Genomic DNA, 25025 nt, shown 5'->3' with positions numbered 1-25025 from the left:
CCCTCCCCTACCCCCACTACCTTACGTGTGATGGAAGACGGCGTCCCCGCTTTCCTCCCTCGCACACAAGATTCAGCCACCATCGTCAGCTCACCCTCGCATGCTTTCACTCACACATACAGCATACAGCGCATGGCAATGATGTTATTGCCCTTGGACTTTATACAGAATATCACAGCGATGGCAGAAATGTGCTGGAGTGTCCATATAATTGCTGCACAATAAAAAGAGACATTAACCCACAGCCAAATTATGACAGGGACTTTGGGGCTCAGGAACTGTGGACAGAAAGCACAGAGTTTGGAGAGAATCTGGTCCTAAAGGTATTACCCTAACCTTTGTTTTTTGTAATATCCAGCATAACCATGAAGAGAATGCATTGACTGAAATTTTGAAGAGGAGAGGGACACAAAACATGGCACTGCTTTCCACAAGGCTCCTCAAGGGCGGTCATGGCTGTAAAGTTGGTAGTTTCATGGCTCAGTGCACCCACTGCTTTTATCATTGAGCACTCATGCAAAAGTGAGTACATAAGTGCACACATGCACAACAGCACACCAAAGGGAGCATACCACAGCGATGTACTCTCCTCAATCAGCAAAACCTTTTATCAGCAATTTTAAAACAAGCCAAGATAATGTAGCATAATCCCCTTTGAAAAAAAGCCAAGATAATGTAGCATAATCCCCTTTGAAAAAAATATATGGCTTATGCTACTGCTCTAGTGGGCTCCGAAATGTCTGCTTGTTATGCATTTCTGCTTTAGGCATGGCAAGCAGAAAGCATAAGAAGTTAGAAATCAGTCTGCAGTGTTACAAGCACCTCTTTGAAAGGTAAGCCCCTTGCACTACATAATGTAGAGAACTGCAAGTCATAAGAAAATCTAGTGGTAATATCAATAATACAAAATGCTCACCTTTGGTATTTGTAGCCATGTCAGCCACTTTTTGGAATGAATCTAAGAAGGCAGCCGAAACTGATGCTGTTATCCTTGAAGAGAAAAGCAAACAGCATTCTTTAACTTTTCATTCGGAGCATTGGTGGCCAAGTACAATACTCTTACAATAAGGTTTGAATCAAGTATGCAAAATACACAATGCCTTTTAAGAGAGTACTGATACAAAAAATCTTGTATAGCATTTTTTTTTTTTTGCTTGATTAGGTAGCTTTCTAGACTATATACAAAGCCACAATTTCTCGAGTATGCAAAAGATAATTAATTATACTCTTTTCATGCAACCAGGTCAAAACGAATGCTAAGTGTAGTGCAGCTTCAAACATGAAGCAGGAAGCTGCTTTGTGACATCAGGAAACTTGAAGGCAGTGGTCAGTTGGTGTCACAAACTGCGTACGCATGCACTGGTCACTGAGGTGCAGTGATCGAAAAAGATCCGACAATGATCATGCCATCAAAAACTTGCCACTCGCTACCAAATCAGCCCTTATATTCTTCATTCTGTACTTAGCCTTATCCTCTCCTATTACTTCTCTGAGGACGCCAGGGTGTCTCTTTCACCTTTTCTCCCCTCTTTTCCTTCAAATGATCAGTGCACTCCACTTTCAGCAGCATGGTCATGGGGCAAGCGCGTCAGTGGCGTGTGGTACAATATGACCACCACCTCCAGTTTCTCTGATGTAAACAGACTCCTGCTTCACATCTGAAGCCACAGTGAGCTTGGGACACGTCATGAACTGGACACATTAAAGGGGATACAATTATCTGTTGCACTAGAGAAAGTGAGGCTTTATCCGTTTCATTCATATACTACGATGCACTGTAATTAAATGCATCAAATTCACATAATTTTATTCCATGGTGATGTCTCTCTTGAAAGAAATAAAAGATGGTAGGACTATCCCTTCTGCATTTTCTAGCAAGTCATCATAACTCCAGAGTAATTAGAAGTGATTAGATTTTGACATAGTGTACAGTCAGCAATGTTGCATCTCATTCATAAAGAGGTTTGAATCCATGTCAAAGCACATGTACATGTGAAATATTGGCTGCAAGCATAATGAGGAATGAAAAACTACTACTACACGATTGCTGATGGAACAAGGCAGGCACAGATAACATTCCACAAACATGGTAGTGCCTTTAGTAAAGTGGTAATGTGTAGCTATACTCTAGTCAGAATCGAACTGGAGTACTAACAGTGGGTTAAACATTGATTGACCCACAGCTCTGTTTGTGCTTTCTTCCTTGCCACTACTGGACTGAATTGGAAAAAGAATTTGCACTGTAGCTGAAGGGGTTACACCATTACTACTAAAAGCCATAACCACCCACCAAAGAACAAAAATTAAAATTTTGTGCCATTACCCCTTTAAGTAATAGCATCCACACTAGGTGTGTAAATGAAGGCTGTTGGAAACACACATGCATCAAGGCTTACAAACTTTACGCTTGCAATACACAATGTAGCACCTTTTTAAAAAAGAAAGAACATAAAATAAGTGTGAATACAGCGTATTCAAATACATTAATGGGTGGTACCACATTTACACCCCTCATGTAACGTCCTGTTTGTTGGGACCTTTGAGGTTATTATGAATAAATGAATGAAGACAGCTTGAGAATGGGATACCTCAGACTACCATTCATCCATTACTGGTTAAAAAGAAACTGCACTAGAAAAATATGCCGAATTTATTCTCTACATTTTGGTACAGAATGACCGAAAAAAAGGTAAGCATTTAAGAGCAGTGATCTACAGGAAAAAATATGCACATACATGCATGTTGCACAAATAAACAATGTTCAAGTTCTACCATGTGGACTAGCATAAATTTAGCTTATAATCCATGACTTTAGTGACTATTTAGTGAAACATTAAACAGATGATTTGTGTTTATCATGATGAAAACTTAGTAAAACGCAATGTTTTATGTAGTCAAGGCTATAAAGTACTTGTGGTCAGAACTCGGCAATGTGAAGACAAATCCAAGCTCGCTTGTTTCACATGCACTAACCTTGAACTAGTGTAATGGTAAATAACTCATTTTTCTTACAGTGAGTGTGTAGAAGTGCTACCACATAGCCACGCATCATTCACTACTGCTATATTGTTATCTGTCAGGCAGAAAGACAGGCCCCGTCTTTTTTCTGCCTCAGTATACAATACCAAGTGTTTGTGGAAAGACTTTAAACAATTTGTAAAAAGTGCCTGCGACAGCACAATTCTAGTTCTTGAGCTGGCCTACTCGAACAGACGGACATTACTCATGTGAGAAACCGAAATGCATGATCTACTAATTAACAACTCACTAATTAACTTTTAAATAATTACTTTACATCACATATTGCAATTTACAAATTGTATCTTGTGAGACAGCAAGGCATATCCACTTCAAAAGAATTCTGTGGATGATATTTTCAAGATATGCACCATCATAATTGCTATAAAAATGCGCTGCCATTCAATTTATTTTAACGAAATGCTGTTTTATGCATTGAACCACAAAACTAACTGGACCATCAATGCATTTCTTTGCGAAGTTTGGGAATTAATATCTTGAAACTCGTGACATCCTGAGAATTACTTCCAATTGTATCTACCTTGCGAATTCCCAGGTTACTATATGTAATGTGCAATATGTGCTGTAAAGAATTAGTTAAAACAAAATTAATGCATTTTTGTTAATTAGTCAATTATGTATTTCTATTTCTCATTTAAATAATGTCCACCTGTATGGGCATCCAGCTCCTTTAAGCAAAAAATCCAAAAAATAACCAGTCGCATTCACGAGGGAAAATAAAAACAAGTTAAAGTTCTCTACTTATCTGCAATCAAAAGGTTCATACACCCAGAGCATAGTTCACTTACTTGAGCTGAGAATGCAGCTTGCTTGCCTTTGCTAAGAAATCTTCCCATATTGGAGTTCCACCCTGCAAAATAAATATATAGCAAAAAGCTCGAACTAAAAGATAACAAAACAAGTAGTGCAGTTTACTACCAACAAACATGTTTTCTATCTGTTTTGGCACTAGATCGTCTGAGGAGCAAGTCAAGATAACCACAATAAAAATGCCTCTCTGCATAAGTATACAGAAAGTATAGTAAGTAAATATAACGATAATAAAAATGTCTTTTTGTATAAATATCAGATTTACTCACTAAAATTGTAATGCGAACTTCAGGCACTTTGAGTTTATGCACTCTTACGCCCCGGGGCTGCTGGCAGTGGGTGGCAGGGCGCGTAAGAAGATCTAGGCATGTCAGCTGTGGACAACGAATCATGGATGCCTCCATACAAAAAGCGATTCAAATGCAAGTTTCACACCCCGTGCATGTCAACTGGCTCACGAGGTTCACAAAGATGTTCTTAGAAGACCACAGCTTTGCCGAGAAGTGCATGAACTCGGACACTGCGTTTCTCAGAGGCTTACTAAATTGAGCAGCTCGAGGATAACGTACTACTGGGCACAGAGGAAGGGAAACGTATTCACAATGACTGAGCTAATAGGCAACTGTCCATATTGTTTCTGACCCTCATCATGACCATGTTCCACAACGAGAGCCTGCTCGAAGTTACCCAGAGAGTCACAGAGCCGATTGAGGCATGCCGCCGCAGGGTCGAATCTATAGCCAGCTACCTGCAAAATGCTGCGCATAACTTAGATGCGCATGGCACGTGAAATCTGCACTTTTTTTTTTTTTTACTACGATGAGCACAGCTATTTGCTTTCTTCCCTACGCAATGCAGAACAAGCAAGCCCACAGGAGGCCAGTGCATGGAATTAGTCTTGGTCATCAAGAATCCTTTTGGCAATGCGGTCGCCGCACCAGCGATTCGAGCCTGAAATCTACCTTGTGCTGAACAGCAGCAGCAAAACGCCACAGCCACTAAACTACCACGGCGGTAACGTGGGACGGCAGAATGGACGTTCGGAAGAGTCAAGTTCGCAACCCGCGTGCTGCGCCAGAGCGCGCATCACGTGGCGCAGCGGTATCGCGTGTACGCTTTGGCTTTCGAGGATGGCGGATACCCTCCTCTGGTTGCAGACAGGCTGGCGCCGGTGCTTTCTCGGTGTCTACAATCGTTGCGTGCACATGGCGCGGACGATTTCGTCGGATAGCTTTGCCTGTTCGGTGTCAGGATATTGGCAGCGAGGACATACGGTGACGCCATCCACCGGAAGCGAACTGTTGACGTCGTATGTGGGCATGGCCGACAAGATTTGCGTGCGTTGCAGGTTTTCCTCCGGTAGCGCCATTCGCACAGAGAGGGCGTAAATTGTGCGCTAAGCGTGAAATGATGAATTATGCAATTATTTACTCGTTTATTAGTACAATATAGTTCCCGGTCAAGCAGGCATAATCATGAATATGAATAGTATGATTGAAATGATAATTACACCAAAGACAAAAATCCGCGTGTCTCATCCGCGTGGTTGCTTCGCATATTTATTTTATTCAATTTATGAACATACATGAATAACCTTACAGGCCTTCAGGAAAGCATTAGATAAGGGGGTAACCACGGTTACATGAAAGTAAAACAAGCGTTATGCAAAAACGCAAAAGAAAGTCGCAGTTTCGCCCGAAAGCCGAAGCATCGATTGCGATAGCAAATTAGTAGACAGCTACACAAAGTTAGGATAGTAGCTTTATCGGCCATATAAACTTGGCAACATTAGCTTATAAATGAATTAACAATCATGGTGTAGCGTGCACAAGCAAACATCAACACATCACTCACTATTAGCGCGGACACTCGCTGTCAAAACGTTGGTGCAAGCAAGCGCGGCAGTAGTAGCGAGCGAAGTGACCTTCGGGCGGTCTCTCGCTTCAACGCAAGAGCGGCGAGAACACAGCGCCCACAGGGGTATGGCCGTCTGCAGATCCCTTTCAAGATACGGCGCGCAAAGTACGCACTTGTTGGCGGAGTCGAAGGCGCCCCTTCCCTCCCGCGCTGCCTACCCGCTTTCCTCCATACATGGCGGGCGAGATTGAGCCGCGATCGTCAGTTCCCCCAGTGCCCCGGTTGCAAAATTCGCCGTTGCTGCCGGAGCACAACGCCACCGCCCGCCGACCCACGGCCTATGGCGCGACGCAAGACGACGCGTTTGATCTCCGCTTTCTTCCTTCGCGCACGCCAGATTGAGCCATAGGCGGAAAGTTTTCATATTTCCGGGGGGGGGGGGGGGGGAGCGACCAGCTTTTCGAACCACACACACACACACACACACACACACACATTATATATATATATATATATATATATATATATATATATATATATATATATATATATATATATATATATATATATATCACTTGAAGAAACTTCGAGTGCCCTCGAGGAATTGTTCACTGAAGTGACAGCCTTATATGAGAATTTACAAGACCTCATAGTAGAAGACAGTTCCAATTTTACATCTTGAGTTCTCTCCCACCACCAAGAAGCTGGTGTCTCTCAGTCGCGTAATCTTCCGTTGTGTAATTGTCGTATACTTCGCTATCACTAATACTGCTTCGCCTTTCCTGCAGCCTCTCTGTATTTTTTTTTCTTCTTTTTCTGCGAGTCAAAGTATAATAAGCACTCCTGCGCATGACTGCTGTTTCTTATTTCGAGTGAATCCGGCTTGGACTCATTTCGGTTACTGAGTGAACTATACAGTGTGTCCGAACTATCATTCACCAAGACTTAAAGAAAGAGCAGTTGTGTTACTCGAAGAAAATCTAGTACATATTATTTTCAGTACAGTGGAGTAGCCGCCAGTAATTCTTTCGTTCCTTAAATTTAATTCGACAATTGCAATTTATTACCTAATTCGAAAAGTACTGTCCTAATTATCGAAGTGTCAATGAGGCATTTGTAGGCACCCCCAAATGACATCTAACTGCTGTGTTTCCAGCGACGTACTAATTGTGCGCAATTATCTCCGATTGGCAAACAAACCTTGCGAAATATTAAAAATGCCACGTGACTGCGTTACCACCCGCAGCATAAAGCAGCGCCCTCAAATAAGCTGATTGAACGCAACTGCATTGCCTGTCGCAAATCGGAAGCGGCTGCGCATCACCTTGATAATGGTACGGAAGGAGCACCAACAGCAGCTTTCGCGGCTTTGCAGCTATTCCTTCCTCTCGACGTCACACCTATTACCCGACTCTCGAGGCCAACTGATCACATTGATAACAAAAGCCTCTTGATAACGCGGCCGAAGCACCGCTCTGACCACGCAAGGAACGCGAAAAGCAATGTAATAGGCATAGCATGTTTCAAAATCCTGTCTTTGCTCGCGCCGCATCGACAAAGTGCGCAGAAACTTGCTGAGGACCAAAGCCAAATTAAAGTGATGCTTTTATTTTTCATTAGATTGTATACGTGCTACAAAACTAGGTTCGTGGCAAAAAAATAAAAGCGAAATAAATAGACCGGGAAGCGACCCATGTGTTGAGAAAAGGCAAAGCCGATGTGTTCAATAAAGTAATTAAATAACCACTTCCAAATGAGCCGAATTGGCCATCGGGGCACCTGCACAAAAAACAAACAAACAGATACATCAAATTTCAGTGTGCCCTTACTATCTGTGAATTCGTAAGCGCCGCTGAACACCAGCTGCTGCCTAGAGGACGTGTTCGAATAGGTCTCATTCTGCAACTACGCAGTACCGACTCCGCTTTGTCACATCTTCAGTGGCTTTCTCGATGACCGACGCTCGAATTCTACGGCAGAAATCCGTTATCCTTGACTTGAGCTAATCTGACATCCGTCTCGATCATGTAAACACGATCTTTCACATAATCCCAAATAAAGAAATCGAGTGGAGAGAGGTCAGGTTATGGTAGCCACCATAGTCAGGTGACCTAACCGGCCAATTTACATGCCGGTGCCTTCCAATCCATTGTGCATGAAAAGTCGCATCCAGCCAGTTTCGTGCTCGGCTGCTGCTGTGTGCTGATGCTCCATCGGAATCTTTGAAGGAGTGGAAGACGCGACAGCGGGACTTCGCTGAGAAACACATCCACCACTCCTTCAAAGATTTCGTCCATGTAACACTGTCCAGTCAGTGTGTGATCGAAGATGGGGCTCATTATAGCACCGGCGCAAATTCCGTATCTCATGCACATTGAACGACCCCTGGTACTGGTGCAGACTGCGCTTTACCCAGTGTGCATTGTAGTCACTCCAATAGTGAGCATTATGCAAATTTACCCGGGCGTTTCTGTGAAAATTGTCTTAACCTGTGCACATGATGTTACTCCAAAAGTCCGGTGACTCATCGGCTTTTGTGAGGACCCAATTCGAGAAATCTAGACGATTCTACAGGTCCCTATCTTCCAAGCACTGGTGCTGGCTAAGGTGGTACAGGTGAAAGACCGTCGTCTAGAATCCTCCAAGCTTGAATTGGAAATTGGTACCTGGGCGGCCACGTCCCGCACGTTTGCAGGACGGTTTGGGAGCAAGTTAGCATGAAGGTCTGAGGCCATAAATGCTAGAACATCCTTGCTTAGGCTAGGATTCATAGATGGAGTCCTACGCCGCTGTTTCTTGAAGCTGCCGGCTTGTTTCAGGTTTTCATAATTTCTGATGACAGTCAAGGCGTTTGGTCTACCGCCACACTTTCATGACTGATATATATTTGCGGCCTTCCTCTTGTCATTTGCGGCTGCCAAGGAGCATTCTTACCTTCTGCTCATTAGAGAAAGACATGGCGACTAGGACGAAACAAAACGCACCTTTAAGCATTTGCTCTGATGTTGTCAATTCGCTTTTGTGGTTATAAGTTTTGAGCAAAAAAAAAAAAAGAACCATCCGCGCACTTTATATACGCGAAGACAGCAGCTATCACAGCTCGTTTCCAACTAGCACCAAACGCGACGTGTTACCTCGGGCGAGGTGCGGCAGATAAGGCACTAGCTCGAGCACGATTTGTTACAGCGAAGCTGTAATCCGTCTCATCCGTCGGTCCGACTGCCGCCTCTACGCGAAAAACTCCTCCGGCGCAACCCCACGCGAATGCACGAAAAAAAAAAAAAACGAAAGAAGCGCGCGATTGGCAGCGCCAGTACTGACGTCGTTGCTCTCCGTCGCAGCCAAACGGGCGCGCTCTCCGGCTCCGAAATGGGTAGGCCACGCGTCATACGTACTTCCAAGGAGCAGGCTGCTTTCGATCAGCAACGCCGCGAGCAGAACCGGGAACGGGCTCGTCTACGCCGTCCCGATACTGCAGCCTGGGCACAAGAACAGGCTCGTGCAGCCGAGCGCAAGCAATAACTGCGTACCGAGGATCCGGCAGCCTAGCAAGCCGTCATTTAATGCTAAGTATGGACAGCTGGGCTAGTTGATTGTGATTAGCATTATGAAACATGAAACATTATGAAACTTTTTTTTAATGAAACAGTTTAATGAACCGTCGGGATTACCCAGTGATAAACACCTGGGCCGCACGTTTCAGCTTCGATGGTTAACCATCTTAATGGAGGGCTTGGGCGGTGACGTATTCATTTCCTTCATTTCGTTCTGGCTAACTCAGAAGGAACCTGTTCGAGGGCGCTACTACATATGATGCCGGTGGGAGCGCAGTCACGTGGTATTTGTCATATTTCGCCGGGTTTATTTACCTGTCGGAAAAAATGAGTAGGCAATTAGTACGTCGCTGAAAATACCGCAGTTAGATGTCCCTTGGCAGTGCCTACAAGTGCCTCATTGATACTTTGATAATTATGATAGAAGTCTCGAGTTAGATAATTACAATTACCTAATTAAATTTCAGTAACAAAAAATTACTGGCAGCTACTCCATTGTACTGGAAACAATATGCACTAGGTTTTCTTCAAATAACGCACTGCCTTTTTTATCTTTGTGCATGATAGTTAATTGGGACACCCTGTATATATTTATGACCTCTGAATGCAAGTGACGATGTTGCCATTCCTTATAAATGTTGTAAATCATTAGAATGTTTTTTTTTAATGAGTCGTTAGCTTTGCTTAGTGGATGAGAAGCGATACTGAGACACATCATTCACATGCATTTCACACGCCGTTGATAAAAGACTGCCGAACGGGTGACTAAAATGTACAGGTTTTTTTCAGGGTCAAGAAAGCACATAAAGCATTTTGAAGCGAGGTGAACATACAGCAACATATTCATTCTCGAGTCATAAGCTATCTATACCTTTAGAAATATTTGTTAATTGGCTAGCTCGTTCTCTTTGAATATATAATAAACCTTGTCCTGTGTACATATTTAAATATATTGTATATAAGCATGGTGTTTACAGTGGAAATTTAAAACAATGTTGAAGTGAGAAAATACGGATGAGACAGCCGCCGCTGGTACTTCTAATGTGCTTGTTCTCCTATTGTCAGGATATGCAGAAATAAAGCAAAGTACGAATTAAAATCCGTGGACGTCCGCACCAATTATGCAGTAAGCTATTAGCCACAATAAAATTTTAAGTGAGAAGGCTGAGGCAATTCAAAAGAAACCTCAAATGATGTGGGTGACAAAACTGGCAATGACACGTTGGGGGGGGGGGGGGGGGAAGGCTTCGGCATCGCCGTGATGGGCTCAGTGCGCCACCCTCCCCCCAGGAAAAATCCGGAGGGGGCTCGGGCCCCGGCCACGCGCACGCGCATTTTTTTTTTTTTTTTTTTTTTTTTATTGGGGGAGCGCGCCAAATGGGACGGCCGGAGCAAAAGCTGCGGGCCCGTGCAATCTCGAAGACCATGGGGGATAACACGGTGCGCTCCGCACTGCTTGGCTGCCGCGCAGGCGCCTTCCTTGACATTTCTATTACTGCTTCCAAAGTGAGAGAAGTTGTTTGCTGACAAATTAATTGTTCTGGACAAAGAAAGCACCGAACGCGTTACAGACGTTACAGCGTTACAGAGGCTGTCTTTTTCACAACTACAAAAACGGCCACTTTTTGCCTCCGTCGCAAATAGCTGTCGAACTGACTACTTGCTCGAAAAAAACAATTGTTGAGAGGATAAGATGTGAAAAAAAATCAATGCCCAAGCACTCCGTACAGATGGTTAACCAGCGAAGCTGAAACGTGCGGCCCCGGTGTTTCTCACTGGGTTAATCCCGATGGTTCGTTAAACGAAGGCTTGGTAGGCTGCCGGATCCTCGGTACGCAGTTGCTGCTTGCGCTCGGCTGCACGAGCCTGTTCTTGTGCCCAGGCTGCTGTATCGGCACGGCGTAGACGAGCTCGTTCCCGGTTCTGCTCGCGGCGTTGCTAATCGAAAGCTGCCTGCTCCTCAGAAGTGCATACGAAGCGTGGCTTACCCATTTTGGAGCCGGGGAGAAACTGCTGCGTGCGCGCTCGGCTGCGACGAAGAACAACGTCGTCACTACTGGCGCAGTGTTGGCTAATCGCGCATCCTCTCTCTCTCTCTCTCTCTCTTTCGCTCATACGCATGAGGCTGCGCAGGATGAGTTTTTGACATACAGGCGGCCGACCGACAGACGGACGGACGAATCAGCTAGCCATGTACAGCTTCGCTATAATAAACTCATGTTGTATGCTGTTCGTACAACCTGAGCCAATGATTGATCAATGCTACGATTGCACGGCCTCGCAGCGAGCAATCGACTGCGCGCGTTTATATACGGCAGTGCGATATGTTTCTATTTCGCTGCTGTCGGTACTAACTGTGCGTTTATTTGCTTCTTTCTTTTTGTTATTGTGAATTATTTTTTTAGTGGCACGAGCATCGAGTGTCACTCTTGGTTCTTGCGCAGTACTTCGGGTTCACCTGGGACGACCGCGGAAGAAATTCAGAATAAACCAGGGAAGAAATTGAGACTACAGTACAAAATTCGTGGGTTTCATTACAGATATATCAAAGCATAAGTTTAGTTACAAGTTCAGTTACTGAAGTGTCTGGAATAATTAGAATTAGAAATAACTGATTACCGCACACCAAAGCACATAATTGCAGACTAAGACCCGCCACGTGAGCACGACTTTGGCGAAATTCCTGGAAGCACAGAAGGAGAAAGCGGATGTAGTGACGTCACACACAGGGTGGCATGATATTTACCCGGCTAATTAATGGAAAACAGTTACCTCACGTGGACTGAACATATCTGCGTAGCAGAGCGGATGTGACGTCACTCCCTCCTCTCTCCCGGTGCGGACCTACTCACTCGCAACAGCTGCACGCTCGCGCTCTTTGCATGCTCTGACGTCAGCACCGGAGAGGGAGAGTAAGGTGCGCTTCGTGCGCCGCTCGCTAGGGGGCTACGTCCCGCCAGGTGGCGCGAACGCTGCGCTTCCTCATCGCCCTCACTCGGTCCTCGCCAACATATCGTGCCAGGGGAAAGACGTTCGCTCGCTTAACCTAAAGAACACCAACGCCGCGGTGCGAGTGCCACTAAGAGACGCCTAAGTCAAAGATTAGGGTCGCCTTTTTTATAAGATTCATTGCGGAAGATAGTGCAATGCATGAAGAGGTATTCATTACTCTCACCACGAATAGTAATTTCCCAGTAGCTGATTAAAATCATTCACTACAACACTTTAAAAACTATTTACGTGTTGAAGTTGCAAAATTTCAACCGAGTACTGTTGCAATGTATCTGCGTACCAGAAGCCCAGAGACTATCATTTTCGAGATATTCCCAAAATGTGCTAAAATATGCATTAGCATTGCAATAACATTCAGGACTCTTAGAGGGAGGTTAAGAAACGCTGCTGCGTTTAACATAGGTGCTTTGGCTTCCGCGCGGTGAAATCGCGAGCAGCTCTGTGGGACTGTTGTGAACTAAGTACACAACTCAATGAGCACTTGTAAAAAACTGCAAAATCATAGCTAACACAAAGTGCAGCACAGGCCTGCCTTGACGCTCAGTTTCGAGATTTATTTAAAATAAATATTACGCAATGCCCATCACAGCTAGGTATGCTCGATAATCTGTGCCCCATAAAAGAACGTAGCGAGAGCTAAACACTTTTTAATTAACACTTTTTAATTCATCGACGAATAATCGTCGACGAAGCACTCCCTAATGCATAATTTCGCGCTATATTGGCTGGCGGAGACAATCTGTCCGTGTGGCACGTTCCAAACGGAGCGAAGTGTGGCGCGTCTGCTTCGCTAATCGGGAGATCGCGAGAGGCAGCGTGTGGGTGCGATTCCCAGCAGCCGCCGCAGCCAAACCTCCGCTCATGCAGCGCTTTGTTTCCACACAGGCGCGCGCTGATCTGGCACCATATCGTAGCCATCGTCGCCGCACAGCCCGTATTTCGCGGCACTACGCTTATGACGCGTTCGTTCTACCAACGACGAGAGCGGCCCTTCGTCCCGGGGAAGTCGTGCCACCAGTGTCAGCGACAATACCTAAGGGAGCGTCACATTCTTGCCTCAACAGCAGACGCCGCGGACGCACGAGAGTAGCCCGCCCCCATCGAAATGCGGCCGCCGTGGCCGGGATTCGATCCCGCGACATCTTGTTTAGCAGCTTAACACCACAGACACTAAGGAACCACGGCGGGTCAATTCATTCAAGAGAAAATATGTTCAGCAAGTCAGTGCGCATCAGTAAAAGCAAAAATGGATGCGTGCGAGAGAGGGAGTAAAACATCTTTATTAATAATATCTGAATGGCGAGAGCAGTGTGGGAGGGAAAACATTTAAAATGAAAGGTTCGTGGATGTGTATGGTCAACCAGCCTGAACCAGAGAACGTTCGCACTGCCCTGGGCTTCATCCATATCCCTTTCTGTCTGCATCAGAGGCGCTTGACCCGTCGTGTGTGTGATCCTTGTATTTTGACGCCATAATTCTGCGATGCGTCAAGGTTCAAAATGCCGACGACGCAACGAATACTCAATGCTCGCACGTCCAAGCAACTTTGAGAGGTCTGCTGCGTCGCAGCAACGACGAGAGCATTGGATTCCGGCGCAAGCGCTATATTCCCCAGCGCGCGCTGCCCCCGTGAGCAGCACCAGATGAGGCCGCCCGCGCAGACTGCCCTTACCATAACAAACGCTGCGTTCAGTGCCCGGCGGAGATGCTTTCCCAACATGGGCTGCCGCCGCTACGTGCGGGGCTCCGCGCAAACAAAGCAGCTGCACGGACCGCGGAAACATGCAGAAAGCGGCCTCCGAGAGATTGGCTTGAAAGCAGCAGACGGCCCGACGGTCCCCATACTGAAGCCACCAGCCTGACAAGACGCGGCCACCAGGCGACAAATGTCCTACTGGCCCTTCGGGTGCTCTGCACGCACAACTGGTCTCGCGCAGCAGGAGCGACGAAATAAACGCGCCACCGCGGTACACGCACTCCGCTGAATGACAGTACATGCAGCAATTTTCCACGACACCGCGAATAATACCGCGCTCTTCTGGAGACTATAATAGCCGGTTCCCTCAACACGGAGAGACTCTAGAGCAGGAAGCCTCATTCACGACGGGTGGGGACGGACCCTTTCATCGTGCATTACGAGCTATATCATCCCGCAACAGTAACACGCGTTTTCTTTCAGCAATGCGCCTTTTTGAAGAGAGGCCTTGTTCAAATTCTTTTATGCTGCCTCATCGGACCGTGTCCGCTAGCCTCGTGGATGAAACGCACCACTCAATGGAAGCTGTCAACACAGCCGGTATGGGACAGGTGGGCAGCACGCGCCTATCAGCCCGTGAGGCAAGCGCATTTGACACAAAAGGCGCCGGTGTCTCTCTCGGCTGACACGAAGACGAATCTTGGACTGTTCCGTCAAGACACTCCAGTATGTTCATGCCAGAAATAATGCTACCTATAGCCGAGACCTCCCTAGAAAAAAAAAAAAAAATCTGTCAATGAAGCGAAATAATTTTATGACGGCGCTTAAAGAATCAAAGTGACATTTAAGCACAAATCGGCAGCTGCGGATGTATGGTCAATTAATTCGTTCTGAGCACATATAGTCAACGATACGCATAAGGAAAGCTTTGAGGAAATTATGTGGGACATCAATGAATTTGTTTGGTAATTAGGGGACCGATATCGCGAAAGTGGCGCATATATCCCCACGTTTCTGCAATGTATGTACTGGCCGGCCTCAATTACACCAGCACTCAAACTTTGACGGAAACGAACGACGCGTTCCTAAGAAATATACACCTTAATGTCTTATCCTCAATACTTTGTCTTTTTCAGCTAAGCTGAAATTCTGGCTACAGGGCACACATAAATCGGCTTACTTTCACGATTCCTTTCTTTTTCTTTTTTAATGTTATTCGATCGTTTACACAGAATTCAGAATTTGGTATTCCAAACCAGCCTTCATCTCCAACTTTAAAAGAGACAAGAAGTATGTAACGCAGACCACATCCTATACAGTGCTTTGAAAGGGAAAGAAAAGTTTCTGGTTCATTTGACGTATATCCCAAGTACGTGCAAAGCATTAGCATTGAGTGCACGTCAGTGTGATCTTCTGCAGCCAATTCGCTGTACCTCCACCTACCTCACGCAGCGCAGCCACACCCAGCGTGCTCGGCCCGCTCACCAACTTTTGCATTATCGGTACACGAATACCGAAAGCGATAATCGCGTCTTCATTTGGGTGCTGTCGAGGCTTTGCAGCACTGAACGTATGAGAGAGAGAGAGAGATACTAAGGACCTCGCGTCGCCACGCAAGGTGCCGAATATCAGATCAAAAGTGCATGTGCTGGACCCGTTGCTATTTCAATGTTGCAAGAGCTGAGACATGAGGAAGTGAAGGTGCTTAGTTTAACGTGCGAAATACAGTTGTTTCATGGTCCCATATAATCTTCGTTGAGGAATACTGAATACTACTTTCATTTTATTATGCTCTCAATATCTGCTTTGTCAGAGGCTTAACTTAGAACATTAAACAAGAAAAACGTACTCGTCCATGTGCTTCCTTACTTCCACGACACAATTCATTAGCCGCTGGAATTAACGGATGGCACATTCGTCGCAATCGTGTACTTACTAACGACATATTTAGGTAAAATAGTTCCATTCACGCTTGAGTAGATGAGGCAAGCGCGGAGATTCAAACGCTGTGAAAGCCGCCAGGGAGAAATATCCAAAAGGGAAGAGACAATTAAGCACGAAAAGTCTAGCGGGTGAAGGGTGACAGAAAAAATATGGTAGGTAATAACGGAAATTTAAGAAACGCAAGTTGGCCTTTATGTCAAGCTGGCAGCTGTCAGCACCCTGATACAAATGGGCAGCCTCTAAATATGTGCAAGGGCGCCCTGGCGTCTCGATGTATACTCCCTCAACCAGCGGAGTACTATAGGAGATCCACTGCAGATGTGCTCTCACGAACGCTTCCTCTAGACCTCTACATATGAGGGGGCGTCGCTAATGAGAAAATTCTTTCGTGCGCGCTCGGAAATTCTACGATACATACGCGCTTCCTATTTTTATTACGACTACACCGCTCAGAAAAGCATCTGTCGCCGGTGCTGACAACCAAAGTATTTTTTTTTTTTTTTTGTGGCTCGCAAATTAATGATCGGAAGTGCTTATGGCCGGGCAAGCGCTTATGCATTTACGCCAGTAACTCTATAGGAGAGAGACGAAACATATTGGTTCAGAATAAAGCCACAGAACAAAGACGATCGGCTCCGGCAGCGAACAGTAGTTAAGGCCTATCGCATTCCGCCGGATGCCTGCGCCACGCGATGCCGCGCACGCGCTACCCAACACCGCAGCCGTCTCCAAGTAAATATACACATAGGAGAAGGCTCAGCACGGCACCACGCGGTGAGCCGCGACGAACGATCAAGCTTCTTCGACGTGGTGAACGAAGCAGGTATGCGACAAGGTGATGACAGGCACAGCGCACCAGCTGCATCGTTACCGTATTCAGGCAGTCATCGTTATTTCGTTCTAGCGTTGCTCTCCATGGCACAATTCCCACATTGCTTATCTTAAAAAATAATAAAATAAATAAAGAAAAATAACCTGGCGATGAGCTTAACTACATCATTGCAGGAATGAATTCCCCAACGGATATCACAAGAAGCGCTATCCTTATTCGCATGCACGACGTACACTTCGCTTGGTGACCGCCGGTACGCGGCGTGCCTTCAGCTATCTTGCTGCAGTTCGTGGAACGGTACGCCAGGCACCGTCGACCCCGTTAAGTGCACGCATTGTATGGTGTGTGTCACGTTCTTCAAGATAGCTTTTTCTTTTTTTAATGACAGTGGAGCGGAGAGAAAATGGCTGGTTCTTCAATAATTTGCAACGGATTATTAGCGGTGGCGGACATGAGTAAATGCGCTATAATTACTGGCTAACTAAATAACCAACGCTAACGCATTAACCTTTGTTTAATTACGTTATGACACGTGTTGTAACACAAATAAAGCATCGCAGCAGGTCAACGCTCAAGACTTGTTCACTTTGTAGAAATTCCGATATTAGCCTGTTCCGAGATAGACTCCAAAACTTGCGCAGATATGTATTGATGACCAACTTGGCAGGACTAAACTAACAGCAATTTATCTTTACTATCTAGCGAAAGATTCTGGGCACGAACATCTAAAAAACTGGTACCAAGCAGCCTCAGGATTCCTACAACATTGTGAATATTGGACAATAATTAGTTGGTTAGCAATTATAGCCTATTTATTCATGTCAAACGCCCCATAATGCGCTGCCGAAAAAAAGAAAAAGCTATTGTAGCCATTACACTGCCTCCTTCAAGAATAGTGGTTCTTCCTTGATGCAAGTAGTATAACGTAAAAATATTGTGACATGCAATGCAAGTATAATCCCACCACTAGTAACAATCGTCTGCAGACCCCTCACGGCTACGTGAAAGCGTTGCTAATCAGCCGATCGCAGGTGGCAACGAGCAGAAACTGACATTAAATAGATACTAAAGAGGAGCCCTAGATTATTTTAGAATAATAAAGTATTCTTTAAAAACACTACATATAGGGAGAACGAAGGTCCACGTTTCATTTTTTTTTTTTAATTTCGCGCCAAAACCTCAGTACCAGTACGTCGGTGTGACGCCACTGAATTCAATGTGCTCTCTCGCATTTCGGCCGTTTCGGCTCGTTAAAAGTTCTTGAAACGTGCTAAGTTGAGTATTTAGCGCTTTTAAAACACAATGTAGTCCATCTTTACTGATGAAACGCTAATTCTGCCAGGGCAGACGCAGACGCCGTGAAAATCTGTGACGTCACGGCGAGCTTTAGTGCGGCAACTTCAAGGCAGCGTCGCCTCCTGTCTTTAGTTTCCGCGTCTTTCCTGGCTTAACAAGCTGCTACTCACGGCAGAAGTTTTTTTTTTTTTATTGTAGAACTGAATAATACACGTCAACTTAATTTTCTTTTTGGTGTCCCACTAAAGATACGCCGTACTAGTGGAGTGATGAATATGAAGCATTAATATCGGTACTTTGCGGAGTGGAAATCAACCTGCCTCGGGCAGCATGAAACAACGAATATTGGGTTCGGCCATTTTAAAAAACGGAACGCAGGAAGAAAGACACGAAGGCTGCCTGTTTCTTTTTTCTGGCGAAGGGCTGATGAAACGTTTGTAACGCTGGAGAGTACGCAACAAGCACTGCAATACGATGTTGCTATGGCAACTGAGGGGTGATTGCTCAGCAATCACCCGTTGACTGCCGTTAGCAACACGGTTCTCAACCATTTGGCGCATACCGCTGTCCCGGCAAAAGTCAACGCCAGCTGTAGATTACGAAAGCCTTTTTCCACTCATGGTGACCTCGCGCCTGCAAATGATGCCAAGAACGGGAAGTAAAACCAGCCACAGATGAACCCCACAAAGGCGGATGCGCAGTGCACCCCCTTCCCCCGTCTGGCCATTACTTCCATCACCTCTAGGCGGAGCACGCAACTGCGCGCTCTTGTGAATGCGCCTTGCGCATACAGACAAACCCCGTACAGTTATATACTGGGTCTCATCTTTTGCAACGAACCAGGAAAAAATTTGCGTGAAATTGACATCGAGAAACAAACGTTAAATAACCAGCACAAGAACAGCAGATGCAGTGCGGGTAGTAATTGCCTCCGTCCGCCAATAAGTATACAGCCGCAAAGCAAGCAATGGAAATAGCGTCGTGAAAACGATGAATATGCGCCTTCGCAGTGCAGTCATTATAAATGCAGGGTATACCCCCGTCGAATCTTAAACACCAAAAGTAGGCGTACAAGTTTTGTCGCGTACTACCACCGACTGCTCCTGCGCCCTGAAGAAAATCCGGCCACGTGCCAGATCTTCAGAAAGTTTTCTTTCTTTCGTAGGAGATTACTTTTAAGCAGGCCATACACACATGCCATACGCGCCGTTCTGTATTCCTTGCGTAACTGAAGTTGGACCCGTTTAGCTGCTCTCGCTAATGCGTCAGTATCACAGTGCGAATTGCTGCGTCGCAATTCGCCACAGCTTCATTCGCTAATATTGTTCTACGCTGCCTATAACCAACGCGCACTACAGAAAGTACGAATTCTAATAGATCAGTCAATTTGGAAACCATTGGCAACTACTACGACATTAGAACTACCACGCCAGGAATCAAGAAAAATAGCAAATGGTAAATCTACAGCCCACAAGGACACGAAGAAAGAAGCAGACGTGGACGCTATCGCTGTCCCTGTGCGCTGTAGACATATGGCGAATTCAGCAAATCGCACCGGCGCGCCCTGCAGCGACGATGATTGGATGAAACGGCGCATTGGGGCGCCCCGGTGCGATATGGCGAATTCACCATTACAATACATCGTCAACTAGCCCAGTATACCTTGGTAGCAAGTTATCCACTAAAATTTCACACAACAGTTCTTAGGCATAAAAGGAAAGGTAATGACTTCGAATATTTTGATGTAAGTAACAAGAAAAGTAGGACACGATCTCTGAGCGCTGAATTAGCCTCAGAAATTAATAGGCAGCAACTCAACTTGAATGATCATGATGAGTATGCCACACAAGCATAGGCAACGCTTGGGTGTTTCAATGGCCACAGGTTGTCGCTTTCTGACCGCTAACTCTGTTTTCCAAAGTCAAAACGACGCGTAAAATATCTGAGTGAGCTGTATTCACTGGGTGCATCTGCAGTGCCGTTTGTCATTTAGGGACACTAAACGCTTCGCGTGGATACGTGTGGAACTGCTGCATTTTTTTTATTTTTCGTCCGCCAGTTCGATCCGCGTGAAAAATCTGCGTCAGTTTCCGCCGCATTGCTGGCGGCCACAGACGAGCAGAATAGTGTCTCGCGAGAAGGTCATGACGCAGCGAGACAACGGATGCACACTGATCGCTGGCCGGAAGAAGCAGCAACCGCGGGGTCTGCTCTCCATTGGAAGAGTCCTGCCGGCAGCACAATGACTGGCGCGCCGTTTCTCGCAGCAGCCCATTCCGGTTCCCAATGTGCTCCCGAAATGGTCCGCCGCGACCCATTTTGACCGCATACCCGCTCGCCGTGCAGATACAGGGGTCCACTCGTCACGGTAGAGGGCCAGACTCAAGACGGGTTATTAAAACAAAGTCCCGTCCAAAGATTTCATACTCATGACAAGTGCAGCCGCTGCTAACCGCTGCGAGGGCGTCATATTTTGAAACGCGTGGTCGCGTTCGGTGCACCGACCGCGAAGTTGCCGGACGCGTCGCGGTTCGGAGTGCTTATCGGCGTAGCCGTTTGCTCGCTCTTCGTGCCTTCTCAAACGGAAGTAATGTTATTGCCTCAATGCAAAAACAGATACATATCAGGTTTTTGGCCTCAAGAGATTGCCACGTGCGACTTTGCTCTTTCGCAAAACACATCCCGTCATTGTGCGAAGCGAAAAAAATAAATAAATTGTAGGGCTTCCCGTTCCTGAACCACGACCGGATTGTGAGACACGCCGTAGCTGGGGGCTCCAGATTTTTCAACCACCTGCGTTTCTTTAACCTTTTTTGCATTTCGCCCCCAATCGAAATGCGGCCGGGAATCGAACCCGCGACTCCGTGCTTAGAACTAAGTCATCGCGGCCAGTGCCGACAAGGGAGGACAGCCGTCCTTCGAATAGCCCGTACACACCAACCTACTAGAACGACGCCGCTGCGCCAGCAAGTCTTGCCTACGGTAGCAGGGGTCTATGCAACGCGTGCTTGCGCATGAGAGGTGCACCGGCAACTTGGAAATGTTGTGCAAAGGCCAACCGCAGCAAGCAATACACGCATTTAGCAAAAACAAACTTATAAAAGCAAGCAATTACGTCATGTGCACGTTACTAACTCACTTTCACTTGTCCAGCTTAAATTTTGTAAAGGCGCCAAAGCGTCGTGTTCTTCTTTGCCTAAATTCTTGTCCGTCAAGCGATGTTGCTTTTCATAATTTGATGCCCAATCCACCCTGAAGAGTTGGGAGGAACTTGCTTATTCAGGGTACACAGCTGTGATGACGTTTTGTACACGTTTTTACTAGCAATCGCTTAAAAGGTGAAATTTTGTTTGAGTGAACAAAAATAAATGTTGGTACAGAGTTGACAACCAAATGCTGCTCATGACAGCCTTTTTTTTTTCGTTGCTTGTAGTTTTCATGAAAATGTAGAGCACTCAACCCTTCTGAACCCAGTGGCAAAGATGAATTTCACTACCCCAATGCCACACAGGTCATATAGACCTCCCTTTTTAGAATAAATGTTCAATAATAACTCATTCCAATTCGTCATACATGCACGTAAACTACCTGCTGTGGTGGTTCAGCGGCTACGACGTTCCGCTGGTGCCAAGTACAAGGTCGCGAGTTCGAATGCCGGCTACATTCCAATCAGATAAACGGGAGCACGGCATTCAGAACGGAAAAAGGCGCAAAACACGCGGCTAGAGTGTCAGAGAGACAGTGCTGTTTTACGTTCGATCAGTCCAACTGCTGACTCTCGCGTGGGCTCTCAAACGTGTTTTCACAACAGATGTACACGAGTTGGTTCTAAAATGCTAACATATCTGTAAACCTTTCGGCCACACGGTCAAGACATCGGCGAGTATACGTACTGCGCATTATCACGCCGAGTACAGACGCAGAACCACAATTTCGACATTGTTTACGATTGCCATATTCAGTTTTGATCGACTGCTTTTCACACATGGATGACAGTGTACAGTTACCACCGTAGTCCGCATTTGGCCGGACAGCGGCATCTTCGGCACCTGCTAAGACTGATGGCCTAATCTCATTCAGATCGCGACAAATTACGTAAACGACAACAGACCTCAGGCAGCCTTGTCAGACCTACGCCCACATGCGCATGCTTATACGGCTTAACTGAAAACACGAAACTGCGATCCACAGCACACATCCTGAGAAGGCACACATGAGCGCGATCTACGTCACACATTCCCACTGCATGGTCTAATTTTTCTACTATAAGCAGAGCTACTTGAGATCACAGAACTCAACGTAGCACACGCATTAACTTCTGTGATCCCGAAGCTTAAGAGGTCCACAAAAAAGTTCTTTCTTGGTACTTCACACGTTTTAAACCGGGTGCAGTTACCAAAGAAGTCACAGAAGGAGCACAAGCAACCAACAGAGCTCGCACAAGCACACATTTTTCAATTCATGAAGACTGTAATGGACACAGACGATGATGAACGCCAACTTCGTATTATTTCACTTCGCTCGCACACGTATGAAAAGACGCTGCTTGTGACCAACATCACCAGTTCTCCCGTCGCCAGCTATTAAAAACAGAACCAAAATTTCCAATGTCGGTGAGACTACGCGCACATACAACACAAGGCATCGAAAACATGGTATTGCTTTAGCATGTAATATATGAACGGATAATTAAACTAGCCACTGCAAACAAACTGCATTTCTGATGTACCAAGCACAACGTACAGCGAAAGTAACATGACACACACATGTAGGCCCGTCGTTATTATATTGGCACAATGGACAAACTAAAGTAGCGCAATAGCAACGGAACCAATCCAGTCATTCAGAAAAACAAAAAATAAATAAAATTTACAAGCCCCTTATTCCAAAACGGCACATACTAGGTAGATAGCAAGCTTCCGATCAAAAACGTTGACTCTACGCGACCAACGCTGATAAAACATTTGCGATGGTTTGTTCCAAGTGTCCTGTTTACAATGCAATAAAATGTAATGCATGCATAGCACCAAATCGATTTCTGATGTGTGGTGCAAACTGCACCGGCAGTGTACCGGCCCGTACGTATATCCAAAACATTTTGGACGCACGGCGGTGACCGCCTCCGAAGCAACGACGTTTTCTGCAATAAATTACTGCACAGAAATTCGTCGTTTACAGATATACAAGGGCACTACGTGCAGTTGTTAAGCGCAAAGTATCAATCTCATCCTACATGAAGTATCAACACCAATTAAACATTGCAGCTATTTAGCAGTGCTGCAGCGTAGACTGAATGCGCTGGTATGCACCGTTTTTATGTTTGGGCATATTCGCTCACCTTCAGGTCATTGACGATATATTGAAATAGGCTGCCAAGCGCGCTGCAGTCTTTATCGACATGTGTTTCGACTTCCATCGTTGATGAACAGCCCACTGCGACACGAACACTGGGTGTAGGAAAATGCTACTGCAATCCTCCGTGCACGAAGCGTCGTTTGGCCAATGGCGGCGTTGGTTCCACGACTTGCTGGATGGACGCTCGGTGTCCACTGTCCGTCACGAAGCTTCGACGACCGAACATCGTGCTCGCTGAAAGAAATGTTACTTGCCGTTGAAGCACTGCACTTAGAACTTCGCGAAGTGGGCTCAGCAAAACATTGGACGCAACCAAAGCTAAACTCCGGGGAACCGCACAGGGATCGCCGCTGTCCGGCCTAGAGCACGATTCTGCTCAATGGCGGTGACGTTAGCCACGTGACCAAAGCTCTGTCTTCCTATTGGTCGAGACGAACTATAAAATGTACCAATAAAAAATGGAAAAACAACATTATGTGAGAGCAAAACGCAATGGAGAGAACAAAAAAGTAAAAAAAATAATAACGAGAGGGTTGGGGATTCACCCTTGCTAGCCTATAGCGCATGCGCCATTCCCTCTGTCAGCGTCTAGGTGCTTTCCGGCAAGCGTGCTGGGGATGAACAAGATGAATCTATCCACCAGGGACTTCGTTACTGCATCGACACCCCCTGAGATACTGGCACTGCCCGCAGTTACCTCATAAAATCGTCATTCTCTCCTGTGTATTTGTTTATTACCACTTACAAGATTTTAGATAGCTGAACACGACCTGACGTCGTCGTGAGTGTGCACTCAGTATCAGAGGCGTGATCAGAGCGATGTGTCAGCTATGTAGGTGGATCACATGTTTTTTGGCCAGCATATTTCGATGCGCTTGATCAGCGCTCTCTGTCTGTGATTGTTGTAAGCGCGACAATAAATAACGAGCCGGTATTTCGATCCAGGGAAAGTGTAAACCAAGCGCATGTCACACTGTACGAATATTATAAGAGCGCGTCGACAACTTGCGTGTGTTTCGAGACCATCCTCCGAGGGGCGGCGCTATATGTTAGGGGCAGCATATTTAAATAAAAGAAAATGGCGAATTTTAATAACTTACAACAGAGTTAAACAAAAATAAAAAACTGAGCATGGTGGCAACTGCCATCACCCCGTTTCAAAGGGGACGCGCCTATCTTCCATCCATCCATCCAGAATTTAGGGGTATTAGGGGCAGCCAGCTCGTTCTAAAGGGTGAAGCCACATCGACATCACATCATCGTTTGGGTTCGTCGCATGCCTGTCGCATGCAGTTGCGAGCACATCTGAGCTATGGTGGCTAGATATCTGTGCGTTGTGCTGGTATACGTGTGTTGCTTTTGCACGGTTTCTTGTTGTATTAATTGTTTTGTTAACCTGTTCACCCATTTTTTATGATAATCGAAACAAGCGAGAACGATGCCAAGCCAACCAAACCAAAGAAGTACGAGCGAGAGGTGACGCAAGCAGACGATAGTACGAAACGAGTGGTCGGGCGGGTCCGCATGAAACCAGTTTCCCGCGCGCACGTCACTGCAGAGGCCGCTCTCATTGGTCTCCGCCATTTGGAGCTCTGTCTGTAATAAACAGACGACGATTATTCACTCTACA

The 25025-nt window shown here is 46.0% G+C and overlaps 1 protein-coding gene across 2 annotated transcripts in view; it reads right to left on the bottom strand.

The window, feature by feature from the left end:
* Window positions 1–23893, bottom strand: part of LOC142557580 (uncharacterized) — a 122787-nt gene extending 98894 nt beyond the window's left edge. For both annotated transcript variants that reach the window (XM_075669539.1, XM_075669547.1), the window contains exons 1-3: window positions 23379–23893; window positions 3828–3889; window positions 917–990 (exon numbers count right to left, since the gene is read on the bottom strand). In XM_075669539.1, coding sequence (XP_075525654.1) covers window positions 917–990; window positions 3828–3889; window positions 23379–23456 — 214 coding nt within the window. In that variant the 5' untranslated portion in view covers window positions 23457–23893. The remainder of the gene's footprint in view (window positions 1–916; window positions 991–3827; window positions 3890–23378) is intronic.
* Between the last annotated feature and the right edge of the window lie 1132 nt (window positions 23894–25025).

The sequence above is a fragment of the Dermacentor variabilis genome, chromosome 1 (assembly GCF_050947875.1).
Source record: "Dermacentor variabilis isolate Ectoservices chromosome 1, ASM5094787v1, whole genome shotgun sequence".
Classification (NCBI taxonomy): domain Eukaryota; kingdom Metazoa; phylum Arthropoda; class Arachnida; order Ixodida; family Ixodidae; genus Dermacentor; species Dermacentor variabilis.
This window is presented reverse-complemented; position numbering and strand designations above follow the sequence as displayed.